Source organism: Corticium candelabrum, chromosome 3, assembly GCF_963422355.1.
Source record: "Corticium candelabrum chromosome 3, ooCorCand1.1, whole genome shotgun sequence".
Lineage (NCBI taxonomy): Eukaryota > Metazoa > Porifera > Homoscleromorpha > Homosclerophorida > Plakinidae > Corticium > Corticium candelabrum.
Window position 1 is genome coordinate 9,717,733 of NC_085087.1, and position 12,783 is coordinate 9,730,515.

Genomic DNA, 12,783 nt, shown 5'->3' on the forward strand with positions numbered 1-12,783 from the left:
CTTCAAGTAATTGACGTAGAAAAAGTGTGCAAACAAGATGGCATAGCTGAAATACATCAGTATACCAAAAATGATGTTGTGGTAGGCGACATTGCATGGCAGGTCATTCTGCAGCATCCAGTATGCGTCCACAAACGTGGCAACGCCAAACACCATCTGCATGAGTTGGACAGTAGTGATGCAGATGTTTACAGTACGTGGGATCTTGACGATGCCCTGTGCTCTGACTGCATAGTATGTGTACATTATGGAGTGAACGAAGAGGTTCATGACGATGAAGATGCGACCTTGGCCATGAGGGTAGACGTATGCATACCAGCAGTAGCAGAAGACAGTGATGTGATGGTACCAGTGGAGAAACATGAGTTTCTGTTTTCGGAGGACAACGAATAACGTGTCGATGAGTTCGGGAAGTTTGGCAAAACCAAAAAGGAAACTCCATAGGCCGGGTGGTCCGTTGAGCCATTCTAGACTGCACGACGTCTTGTGCCATCCAGATCTATGAAATTACAAATATTGAAATATTCACAGCATGGACTATAAACATATATGGTAGGTATGTTTCAGATCAATGCAATGCTTGCTTCTAATACAATAGTTTAGTGTATTGTGAGATGCATCTCTCTAATACAATAGTCTAATGTATTGTGAGATGCATCCCTCCAATACAATAGTCTAGTGTATTGTGAGATGCATCCCTCCAATACAATAGTCTAGTGTATTGGGAGATGCATCTCTCTAATACAATAGTCTAGGGTCATGTCATTTGTAGGTGACACCTCAACGACTAAATTCGGACATAATCAATAAACGGGCATTGACAATTGTTGGCAAGAAGGAGTCTGGTACCAGTGGGCCAGCTAACCTCGCCAAACGAGAATTTAGTTTTGACTTTTCATAAATTTATGTTCGTGTGTGTGTGTGTGTGCTTGGTTGCATTGTAGTTTGTATTGTAGTTTGCTTTGTAGTTTGCATTTTAGTTTGTGTCGTAGTTTGCTTGTAATTTGCCTTGTGCTTTTGATGACAGTTCTGAAAAATATATATATATTGTGAGATGCATCTCTGTAATACAATAGTCTAATGTATTGTGAGATGCATCCCTCCAATACAATAGTCTAGTGTGTATTGTGAGATGCATCCCTCCAATACAATAGTCTAATGTATTGCGAGATGCATCCCTCCAATACAATCGTCTATCTTTCAATCATCTGGAAAGACAATAGACAATTGGACCAAAACAATCAACTTACTAGTGTATAAGCAAACTATTACAGCATCCCAGTCTCTCACGTCAATACTGTGCGTGTGTGTGTGTGTGTGTGTGTGTGTGTGTGTGTGTGCGTGCGCGTGTTATGTCTGTCTGCCTGTCTGTCTATCTGTCTATGTCTGTTTGCCTGTCTATCTGTTTGTTTGTCTGTCTATCTGTTTGTTTGTCTATCTATCTGTCTGTCTATCTGTCTGCCAGTCCATCTGTCTGTCTATACTCTCTACATCAGTAGTACCATTTGTCACCCAAGTCTCTCACCTCATGACTTCTTGAACAAAATGCGCTCCGACTCTATAGAATGCCACTGCACTGAAGAGTGCAAGCGTCAGATTCCAGAGAAAGAGCGGCTTGCGCAAGCCAAACTGCGTCCTCTCCTTCATCTTCCGCTGTATGTAATGCACGACGAGCACGTAGACGGCCGAGATGTAGAAACATTGTTTCCAGTGTGTGCACATCCAGTGGAATGCTGCTGTGCGACTGAAACGGCGCTCAACATCGAAGACAGGCTGCATCAATTCCATTGCTGCTACAGTGTGGCAATGCCAAGGGCACGCAGCCAATGACCTTTGACCTATAGAGATTTGACCCGGTGAGTGACCAATCAGAGCGCCCGAAGGGTTGGTCTGTTGTAGTGTGGAGGCGTGGCTAAATGACCAATGACCTCATGCGAAAGAAAGAGGCGTGGCTGAAGAGGTTGTACAAGGGTACGTGTACTGTGTTACATATTTATGACGTCACGTACAGTGCAGGCAGATTACAGTATTTCAAGAAGCCGCATCCCTAGACTCATATCAGAGTTTTTACTTGCAACATACGTTTGGTTAATTAATTTAAAATGCAAGTTTCTACAAATACGTACATATACTATAATTCAAAATTTTTTAATTTAGTTAATAAATGTAAAGTTTGCAAGTTAATTAACTAGCTGTACGGTATCCGTTGTGTACACACACACACACACACACACACACACACACACACACACACACACACAAACACACACACACACACACACACACACACACACACACACACACACACACACACACACACACACAAACTTGCTGTTCTGGACTCCAAGGGCTTGCAATGCTAACGTGCGTTAGGCTGATGTTCAGTAATGGCAGAAGAACAGGTGTGCAGATCTCTTCCACGTTTACCACTAAACTTGTCATTGTAAAATATAAATAATAATAATAATAATAATGTATTTCACAGCTCCCTCAGAAAACTCGATTTGAAGAAGCTCTAGAGAACGAAGTGAGTGTCCGTCGAGTGCACGTTGATGGTGTGAAGTTCACAAAGAATGATCTGCTCGCACACGTTGTACAACAACTCTTTCAAGCAAGGACATTCAAAGAGGTATAGTTGACGTCTACATCCTGGACATTTTGTTGGCTTTCGTGACGTCAGATACGTGTTGTGGATTGTTGTGACGTCAAAATGTGATGGATTACGTATGACGCTGTGACGTCATGTATTGTATTATTGATCATTTGTCTGTTTGTCTGTCTCTGTCTGTGCGTGTGTGTCTATCAGTCTGTCTGTCTGTCTATCTGTCTATCAGTCTGTCTGTTTGCCTATCTGTTTGTCAGTCTGTCTGTCTGTCAATCTGTCCATCAGTCTATCTGTCTGTTTGTCTATCAGTCTGTCTGTTTGTCTATCTGTTTGTCAGTCTGTCTGTCTGCCTGTCTGTCTGTTTGTGCATTTCTTTATTTGTTTGCTTGTTTGCTGCTTCCGTCTAATGTTTATCAATGAAGTAGTTATAAATATCTGCTTTGTACATAGATACTGATGTACTCTCAGATTGTGAAGTCACACCTTCAGGCACTCGATATATTTAAGTCAATTGATTTCATTGTGGACTCTAGTCATGGTATGGCGCTTGGCTGCTTGTTTATCTGTCTGTTTATCTGTCTGTCTGCTAGTTTGTTGGTCTGTCTGTCTGTTTGTTTGTCTGTTAGTTAGTTTGTCTGTCTGTCTGTCTGTTTGTCTGTTAGTTAGTTTGTCTGTCTGTTTGTTTGTGTGGTTGTGTGTCTGTTTGTTGTATTGTGCATTTCTTACTCTAGATTTCCCTCATGGCTATGATGTCATTCTTGACGTTGAAGAATCTGGCAGGCTGCATGCAAAAGCAAACTCTACAGTTGCACTCAACCATGAACTACAAGGAGTATGATTTGCCAATAGATGGACAAACAATTACAGACAGACAAACAGACAAAGATTTGACAGACAGACAGACAGACAGACAGGCTAGTTTGGTCACATGAAGCCATAGCATCAACTTGGTCTGATTGTCTTTGAGAGCTAAACGTGCACCACCGAAGAGAGCCACGACATCGCTATTCAAATTTAAATGATAGACCAGACATTGTGGCTTTTGACCCCGACAAGGATTGCAACGTTAACCTGGATATAGCTCTGGCACACCCTTGGAGCTCTGATATTTTTCCAAGGTCATCTGAGTCAGATGGTGCTGCTGCAGAAAGAAGAGAAGAGAGGAAGAAGGCAAAATATGCAAAGGAAAATCTACCAGGTGGATCAACAGTCGGTTTCATTCCCTTAGTTATAGAACATTTTGGACGATGGGGTGAGATGGGAAAAAACTTTCTGGAAAGGCTAGCCAAGAAGTCACGTGATGAACTTGGTCAACCTAATGCTGCTGAGTTTGTGGACATCTGGAGAAAGAGATTCTCAACTCAGCTTCAGAAGTGCAACGCAAAGGTCATCATAAGAAAAATCTCAGCTCTGACAAATGACATTGACTGTACTGTAGATTGCTCTACCCAGTTTTTCAGCCACTAAGTTGGCTCCGGGTAGTCTGCATTGTTCTCTTTTAAGTGTTACATGTTTGTTTGTTTTTAAAATCTAGTTCTAGTAAACTCTCGTAGTTACAGAACTTTATATAGTTACCTTGCTAGCATTGTATTATAGATGTATGTTTGAAATAAATGTTATTTAACAGACAGACAGACAGACACACAGACAGACAAATAGACAGACAGACAGACAGACAGACAGACAGACAAATGTAATACTGATACCTGAAGAACTGAGGATATTTGTTGCACTCCTAGATGGTCACATTTGCTACACGAAACACGTTTGGTCGAGCAGAGACGGTAGAAGCGAACATATCAGTAGGAACTAATGCGTTACCAACATACCGAGTAAGAAATATTTAATTAATTAATTAAGTATATCTTTCTTGTAATGAGACTTGATGCCACAGGTTCAGTTCACCAAACCATTGCAAGCTGACAAAGACCATAAGTATGTATGTCTTGTGTGTGTGTGTGTGGGGGGGGGGGAGCAGATGGTAGAGTGTTGGTGATGACATTCTGGATCTTGTATTCCGTGACGAGGGTTGAATGTTCAATCCTGGTGGAGGCGACACTGTCGCAGTTTCCTTGAGCAAGAAACTCACCCACAACTGCTTCTCTCGACTCAGGAGTATAAATGAGTACCTGGTCATTGACTGGGGTGGACAAGACTGCTGGCTTGGCAGCAACATCATGCAGCAGACGGGTACGTGTGGGCCTTGGTGTCCAGTCCCAGAGCTGCACCATTGTCAGTGCCCCTGGATGACTCTGGCCAAGCTCCAGGTGGATTGTAGCGCTGGCCCCAAGACTCCACGTAGCGCATGGAGGCCCTGTCTCTAGAGGCAGGGGGAGCTATCTCCGCAACTGACCTCAAGGTCAACGTCGAAAGACGTGGAGGGCTTAACATTTGTCCATTTTGTCCATTTGTGTGTGTGTGTGTGTGTGTGTGTGTGTGTGTGTGTGTGTGTGTGTGTGTGTGTGTGTGTGTGTGTGTGTGTGTGTGTCCATGCACACATGTCCATGTGTAGCATATGTACTTACCTTTATGATCTCATGTAGTGTGCAGTTCGACATCCATAGATCAGAGCTTGAGTATCCATGGAGCAAATACAATGAACTAACACACGGACTTGCAGTCAATTACACAGTCAGCACCACATCTACCGATTTATATACTCAAGTTTGTGTATCTTTATTGTATAACTTACACAGTTGCCGTTTGCTCTGGGCAGCCATCAGTTTGGCTATACAGTCGATTGGCGTCAATTGAAATGTTTGTCAAATGCTGTGCCACTTTCTGTACGAGAGAATGCAGGACACAACCTGAAATCATCAATAAGAGTAATCATTTGTGTGTTTGTCAGTTTGCCTGTTTGTTTGTCAGTTTGTCAGTTTGTCTGTTTGTCTGTCATCTGCCTGCCTGCCTGCCTGTCTGTCTGTTGTCTGCCTCTTTGTCTGTCTGTGTGTCATCTGCCTGCCTGTCTGTTGTCTGTCTGTTTGTCTGTCTGTATGTCCAGTTTGTCATCTGCCTTTCTGTCTGTATATCTGTCTGTTAGTCTGTTGTTTGTCTGTCTGTCTGTTATTTGTCTATCTGTCTTTCTGTCTGCCTGCCTGTCTGTTTGTCTGTAATCTGTCTGTCTGTCTGTCTGTTGTTTGTCTGTCTGTCTGTTATTTGTCTATCCGTCTGTCTGTCTGCCTGTCTGTCTGTCTGTCTGTTATTTGTCTGTCTGTCTGTCTGTCTGTTATTTTTCTGTCTGTCTGTCTGTCTGTCTGTCTGTCAATACATATATTTTCAAACATTGAACTATTATACATCATCTAAGCAAAGCAACTAAATACTACCCAAGCCAATAGGGCTTGGTTCTACCTACAACTGTTTATGTTTATGTGGCTGTCTCTTGAAACAATCTTCTTTATTTTACTGTCAATCACTCTAGCATTTGATCGTTGTAGACACACAGAAAACACAGATCTCCAGTATGTCTTGAAGGTTGATGCATTTGGCTTTCCATCTTTGTTTCTTGATAGCTGTGACGGTGTCTTCCAATAGTCTTCAGCTTTCTCTCCCCAACAGCCAAAATGTTGAAGACTATAGGCATAAATGTTGGTCGAAAACCTCCAGGCAAGAGCTCCTGGTCGTACTTTTTGATCTTCAGATTTTCTTTATCTGTCTGTCTATTTGTCTGTCCAGTTGTCCATTTGTTTGTCTGCCACTCTCTCTATATCTGGTTGTTTCTATTCTGTGTATACTATCTACTGCTTTATCATATCTACTACCTTAATCAATCATCTCTAATTGTATTACCAACCACATCACCATTTGCATGTCTTACTGTTTACCTCATACATTTCCATCCCAATCTTATTGCTCTTGCAGTACTCTCTCCTTCTTGATTCTCGTGACGACCCAGTCTTTCCCACTCACGGCTCTTCCTTCAGAATCAACACAGTAAGCTCATCACGTGACCTCCATATCTCAACATCAATTTCCGTACATTTTTACAGGAATTAGCAGGAATAGGCGGTGACACAAAATTCATAAAATCAGACACAACACTGCAGACGAATGTTTGTTTGCCTGTTGGTTCGGTGAGGTGCAATTGATGGGCTTGTTGGTCGTGTTTGTTTGTAGTCATTTGTGTGATGTGCAGGTTCTTAGTTTGACGGCATCGGCAGGTTTGATAAGGTCGCTGTTTGGAAGTAAAACGAACATTAGTGACAGGTAGATATCAATGAGAAGATGGCCAAATAAGGATATGCACATTTATTAATATTAATTATTTATTGTAGTTGATGTATACATAACTTTAACTGTTTGTGTATGTATTGTGTGTGTCTTAAAATTAATTAATTAATTATAATTTATTAATGTTCTAATTTTAATTTTAATATCTGATTGTAGCATGTGATTTGGTTTACATTATTGTTGTTATTGATTGAGTTGTCTTGATGTGCAGATTTTTTCTTGGTGGCATGCAATCTGTTCGTGGATTTCAAATGTATGGAGTTGGACCACACAATGAAAGTCAGTTTGAACAGAGACAAACGGGTAGACAGACAGAGAGACGGACAGACAGGCAGGCATGCGCGCGCGCGTGCACGCACACACACACACACACACACACACACACACACACACACACACACACAGCTCATCTCATTGTTTTCTTCTTGTCACAATTTTCTTTGTCTACAGACTGTTCGAGTGGAGGAGATGCATTCTGGGCAGCAGGTGCTCATGTCTTCACACCATTACCCTTCCAACCAGGGAAAGGTAGATTTGGTGAATTATTCAGAACACATTTCTTTATCACCGGTGGCAACTGTGACGCACTAGCATTTGGTATGCGAGAGTAATTACTAATTTTTTTTATTTTGTCTGTCGTCTATACATCTGTCTGTCATTGTGTATGTCATGTATGTATGAATGCATGCATCATGTATGTATGCATGTCCAGTATATGTATGTGTGTACAGTGTATGTCCTGCAGGCATGCATGTATGTATACAAAAACATAATCCATTGTGCCATCATACCAACCACATTCCTTCATTTCTAGGTAGCCAATGGCGTAATTCACTTTCAACTTTTCTTTCAAATGCTCGTTGGTCATATGGAATGGGCGTGGCCTTAAAACTAGGTTTAGCGCGGGTTGAAATCAACTACTGCATTCCACATCGAGCCATGTCATCAGATAGGCAAGACACTAAATCTGCAATCACCAAGTCATACATGATATGTTGACTTTATTATTTAGGTTACAATCTGGACTACAGATTGGTGTTGGACTGGACTACAGCTGTTAGAACAGTTTGATATTAATATATTAACCCTTAATGCTAACGTATCACATGTAAGTATGAATATACATATTCATCTCATAATGTACATGCTGCACAAGAGACGAGATACTAAGTCTAGTAAGCCCCTTAGTTGAGTGAATGAATGTTGTCAGACAACGTAGTGCACTGAAACTATTCACATTGTGACAGTAATTGGCAGATTCTTTCCAACATCAGGGGCGTAGCGTGACCTCTAGAAATGGGGGGGGGGGATAAACTTTACGATGCTATGGGTCATGCCCACTTTTATGGACACACCTTCTTTTATTGGCTTCTAATTGACTGATACAGTAGAATCAGTGGCATCCAGACTGGAACAGAGTCTATACAGCTATGGTCCTTACACGTATTTACAGTCCACAATTTTTATGACCACGCCTACAAATGATGGGGACATAGCCTGGTCTAGCCCATGCCACGCTACGCCCCTGCCAACATTGTACCATTTTGTTTTGATAGACGTACAATTGTATTTGAAAGTGATGGGGTAGAGGCGGTCATCTTCATAACACTTGAAGAGATCCTGCCAGTCACATTTACTAAATTACTAAATAATTAATAAAACCATCCCACAAAAATTTAAAATCATTTTAAAAATTTAACTCATCCTACAGCTTTATGCGCATGTCTGGTAAATTACAAGCAGTGCGCACTCACTTGCAAACGGGTTTCAAGACAACATGGCAACATGCTACATAAGCCATGGCTTAGTGGTTAGCGACAAGCTACCACTCCATGGTTTGGGGGTTCAAACCCCAGTGACGACAGGATATGTGCAGCGGTTCTCTTTGTGTACAGTCCTGGGGCAGAAAACATTTGCATGGTCAGTATCGCCGTCTCACTGAGAAATCACCCGTGGACATGAAAGAGACCTACAGATGGCTGAAGTCATCGAATCTTCCTGCTGCAACCGAGGGACTGTTGTTGCTGCTCAAGACCAAGCTCTTCGGACTCGGTATTATGAGCGCAACATTCTGCATCAAGATGTCAGTCCCACTTGCCGCTTGTGCAGTGTAGGCCTGGAAACAGTTGACCACACTGTGGTAGGCTGTAGTGCCTTGGCACCGATGGACTACACTGATCGAAACAATCAGGTGGCCTCCATTATCCACTGGGGCATTTGCCGTCATTTTGGGGTTCCAGTGGAGAGCAGATGGTACCGGCATCATCCTGATAGGCTTGTGGAGACGGACAACATCACTATGATGTGGGATACAGCCATCCCTACTGCTAGGAAGATCAATGCCCATCGTCCAGACATCTGTTTCAGAAATAAGAAGACAAACACTTGTCTTCTTATTGATATCAGCTGTCCTACTGATGGCAACATCGCCAGGAAACAGGCTGAGAAGTTGACGAAATACAGTGACTTGTGGGTGGAAGTAAGCCGCATGTGGCAGTGGCGGACACTGGTTGTTCCAGTGGTGTTGGGAGCGTTGGGAGTGCACACAGGTATTACATGGTGGCTGGACATTACAGAAAGCAGTGCTTCTTGAATCCAGTCGGATCCTACGCAAAGTCATGTCTTCTGTCTAAACAGCCATGGTCTAAGCACATCTGAGGCAGGGTTTGCCTCCGGTGCTTACAAGAAACCTTAAAACCAGACTGATCTGGTTGAGTACGACAATAAATAATAAAAATAAAATTCAAGTCTACACATCATACACATGACGATGCCTTTATGAACATGACACTAAACAATTTTGTGATTTTATTACTAAATGCCTATTATAGTGTTGATAAATATCCACCCCATATCCTACAGTCATGTGGGGATTCCAAGCTCCTCTTTGACTGCACCATCAATCCTACTTGGCAACAGTCCACATATCTCCAACAGCAGATCATCAATCTTCTTCACATCACCAACTTGTTCAGCCTTCACTTGAATAATTACAAATAATTTAGAAGCTGCAGTCACTTTGTCATGACATAACGAATTAATTTCATGGTGACTGAAACCTAATTTATGTCCAAAGAAATACCATTGAGATGAACCGTGCTTAATGACAGCTGCTACTACTGCACTGGGATGGACAACAACTGCAGTGGTTGACATTCTATTGGAAGGTAGAATGACCAGCAAGTCACCAAGACTTTCTACGACTCGCTCATCACCAACTACTTGTTTTACAGCAGCTTTTGCTCCTTTTCCTGTTGCTTTTGCTTCCTTGATTTCCTCCTCAGAGTAAACAGCAACTTGTTTCAGTTCTTTGTGTTCCTCTAAATGCTTTCTGCTCAGATATCCAGTCTTATATTCAGTGCCTGGACTGTATTTGTCTAACATATCTCTCCAAAGAGACATAACGGTTTCGAGCAGGGAAACACATTCTGCTTCTGTTGCCTTACCTCCACGACAAAGGAAGTCGACAGAACGAACAAGATCTATCGTGGCAACCAAACATTCAACATGACAATGAATAGAATCACCTTGTGATACGATCAGTCCATTCCTCCACAGCTGTGCTTTCTTATCTAATGAAGTGCAAACATTAGACTGAAACATGCCAAATGCAGACGGACTGAAGATGGTCGTCTGACTGCTGCACACTTGACATCGACCGACATACACTTTCTTACTCTCATCTCTCTTCCACACGACAGACAGATCCTTAGGAGGCAAGAGAGCTGGAAACATGTATGTGTCGTCTCTGCCTTCCACTTTGAAGCAGATACCAATAGATTCACATATTGCAAGGATTTTATCCGTGTTGAGTTGAATGTGAATCTTCTGATCTTTCAGAAAACGATTGATTGACATTTCTGCTTCTTCTCTTGTTACTGTGCCATCATTCCTTTCAGACTTGACGTGCCACTTGAAATACTTAGAAGCAATGAGAGGACCGATGGCATAATGATGTAGAGATGCAGGATTGAGAGCTGCCACATCACCGGCAACAGCAATCTAAACACACATCACAACAATATTACACAAACATACACAAGTACAACAACTAAACATCTGCTAGTCGTCTCACCTCTCCTGAATCATCTAAAAAATCAACTACCTTCTCTACAATCTTCTTCTCTTGTCCTGGACATGCTTCCTGCTCAATCCTCTCAATGAGTGTTGCCTTCTCCATGAACGGGTCTTCTTGTTTCTTACGAAGAGAAGGAAGCAACTTGGACACGACTGGCTGACAAAGACGAGGACACAGAGGAGCAGACTGAAACATAAATATCTATATCAGCAAGCAATATTTCCAACTAATTATTCTTATAATCACCTGCTGCAACTGCTGCTTCACATCACAGAGAACTTTCTTTAGTTGTTTCATCTCAGGTGACCTGCTCCTTCTACAGTCGAGAACAATGCAATATTCAACAACGTTGATCTTGCCTTTGAACAGCTCACGCATGTAATCGACTACAGGCTGCAAGTCATGCTGACGCCCTGGACAGTAATCTATGTGACTGGCAGCTATCAACACTGTGGGTGTAAACTGTGCATCCAAACTGGCTCTGAGAAATGAGAGCCAATACTGAAGCTCTTGTCGCAACTCCTCAACACTACACAGTCGTCTCTCCTCTCCTCTCACTAGACTCACTAGCAGGATGAAGAACGAGTTGGATGAAGAAAAGAAGAGGCCGTGTGTTTTGTGGAACTGCCCTTGACCTGCATAGTCCCACACTGACAAGCGACCCACTCCTGGAATATCAACTGTCATCACGTTGATACCAATTGTGCGTTCCTCTTCACATTTCGGGTCATCTGCTTGATTCTCGTTTGCAAAAATCCACTTCAACAATCCTCGTTTGAGAGCCTTCATGAGTGTCGTCTTTCCTGCTCCTTCTTTACCAATGAAACACAATTTCAAGACTTCTGGTCTCACTGTGCCCTCAGCATACAAAACAGCATACTTCTGTTCATCCTGACAATACAACCCATCCATTCTACACATACCACCATATCTCACTACATAAACGTCTCACTATTGCTTTCCTCAGTCGTCTTCTCAGTTCACCATCAGTCAGTTGGTGTGGTCTCTTACCATTCTGACAACATAACACAAACAAATAAGATAAAATGGTCTATACCAGAGGTTTGTGAATAATACAAAGATGAGAAATGGTATCACATATAATACGAATTATATTTAACATATTCCATCTCACATGTATTTGTTCTCATCTTTCCTTCTTTAAATAATAAATATCAGACGTCAATTATAACATTCTCATAGTTTTATTAATTTCTGTAGAAAATTCATCAAAAAATTGTTTGTGTATTCAATGGACGTTGCCTCATGTGAGTTTTGGTAAGTATACATGTATGTACAATGTGACCTTGCAGTACAGTGTAGCAGTTAGAACAATGGCAATGGTCACCTCATTACAGAGATAACACTGAAGTGATCTTGTCATATGCACAACTAAATTGCTTAGTAAAACACAACTGTCATGTTAAAAGGAAACAAAAGCTTCACTGCACACTTCATTCCACTGCTTGTTCTGTTTTAGGATATAAGATTCCTACCATAAAGTTCATAATATTGTTTACCTTATCTTTAGCATCTGCATCAGCCTTCTTCTCCAACAGACACTCGACTGCCTCACGATGACCAAGTTGAGCAGCAAAGTGAAGTAAAGTGCGACCAGACTGCATGCACAACACAAACACATTTTTCACACATAATCAACAGTATTATGAAAACTGTCACCTTCTTCTCCACTGATTGACAAAACTTCTCTGCAATCTTTTTTGCAACATCCACTTCATTCCTACATGCCCACTGCAGCAGCTTACACACATTCTATTATCAACAATCAAAGAAAGAGAATCAATCTCACAAATCAATTCCATAAAAGGAAATACAAACAAAAATACCAAACTGTATCCACTCATTATGC

General features: G+C 41.7%; 3 protein-coding genes across 4 annotated transcripts in view; 1 reads left to right on the forward strand and 2 right to left on the reverse strand.

Moving 5' to 3' along the window:
* The window catches only part of LOC134176853 (elongation of very long chain fatty acids protein 6-like), a 2,097-nt gene extending 284 nt beyond the window's left edge, over positions 1-1,813 (reverse strand). The window contains exons 1-2 of the mRNA XM_062643525.1: positions 1,526-1,813; positions 1-499 (exon numbers count right to left, since the gene is read on the reverse strand). The exon at positions 1-499 is cut by the window's left edge and continues 284 nt beyond it. Coding sequence (XP_062499509.1) covers positions 1-499; positions 1,526-1,788 — 762 coding nt within the window. The 5' untranslated portion in view covers positions 1,789-1,813. The remainder of the gene's footprint in view (positions 500-1,525) is intronic.
* A 548-nt stretch (positions 1,814-2,361) lies between these two features.
* Positions 2,362-7,974, forward strand: LOC134177098 (sorting and assembly machinery component 50 homolog). 2 transcript variants are annotated; one of them, XM_062643816.1, is made up of 15 exons: positions 2,362-2,402; positions 2,486-2,629; positions 3,056-3,143; positions 3,337-3,437; positions 4,345-4,437; positions 4,500-4,540; positions 5,149-5,236; positions 5,302-5,430; positions 6,467-6,538; positions 6,595-6,678; positions 6,741-6,811; positions 7,047-7,114; positions 7,286-7,432; positions 7,650-7,788; positions 7,848-7,974. In XM_062643816.1, the coding sequence occupies exons 1-15, from the start codon at positions 2,388-2,390 to the stop codon at positions 7,894-7,896; spliced, it is 1,329 nt and encodes a 442-aa protein (XP_062499800.1). In that variant the 5' UTR covers positions 2,362-2,387; the 3' UTR covers positions 7,897-7,974. The 2 variants fall into 2 exon arrangements, with proteins under 2 accessions (XP_062499800.1, XP_062499801.1); XM_062643817.1 differs by lacking the exons at positions 2,362-2,402; positions 2,486-2,629 and adding an exon at positions 2,692-2,712.
* A 1,540-nt stretch (positions 7,975-9,514) lies between these two features.
* Positions 9,515-12,783, reverse strand: part of LOC134177816 (uncharacterized) — a 32,336-nt gene continuing 29,067 nt past the window's right edge. Inside the window, exons 20-25 of the mRNA XM_062644598.1 lie at positions 12,594-12,686; positions 12,434-12,532; positions 11,866-11,928; positions 11,160-11,804; positions 10,911-11,099; positions 9,515-10,837 (exon numbers count right to left, since the gene is read on the reverse strand). Coding sequence (XP_062500582.1) covers positions 9,698-10,837; positions 10,911-11,099; positions 11,160-11,804; positions 11,866-11,928; positions 12,434-12,532; positions 12,594-12,686 — 2,229 coding nt within the window. The 3' untranslated portion in view covers positions 9,515-9,697. The remainder of the gene's footprint in view (positions 10,838-10,910; positions 11,100-11,159; positions 11,805-11,865; positions 11,929-12,433; positions 12,533-12,593; positions 12,687-12,783) is intronic.

Coding starts and splice junctions, on each gene's coding strand:
- LOC134177098 (XM_062643816.1), top strand. Junction 5,237..5,301: donor GACTTGCAGTCAATTACACA/GTCAGCACCACA, acceptor TAACTTACACAG/TTGCCGTTTGCTCTGGGCAG. Junction 7,115..7,285: donor AGTTGGACCACACAATGAAA/GTCAGTTTGAAC, acceptor CTTTGTCTACAG/ACTGTTCGAGTGGAGGAGAT.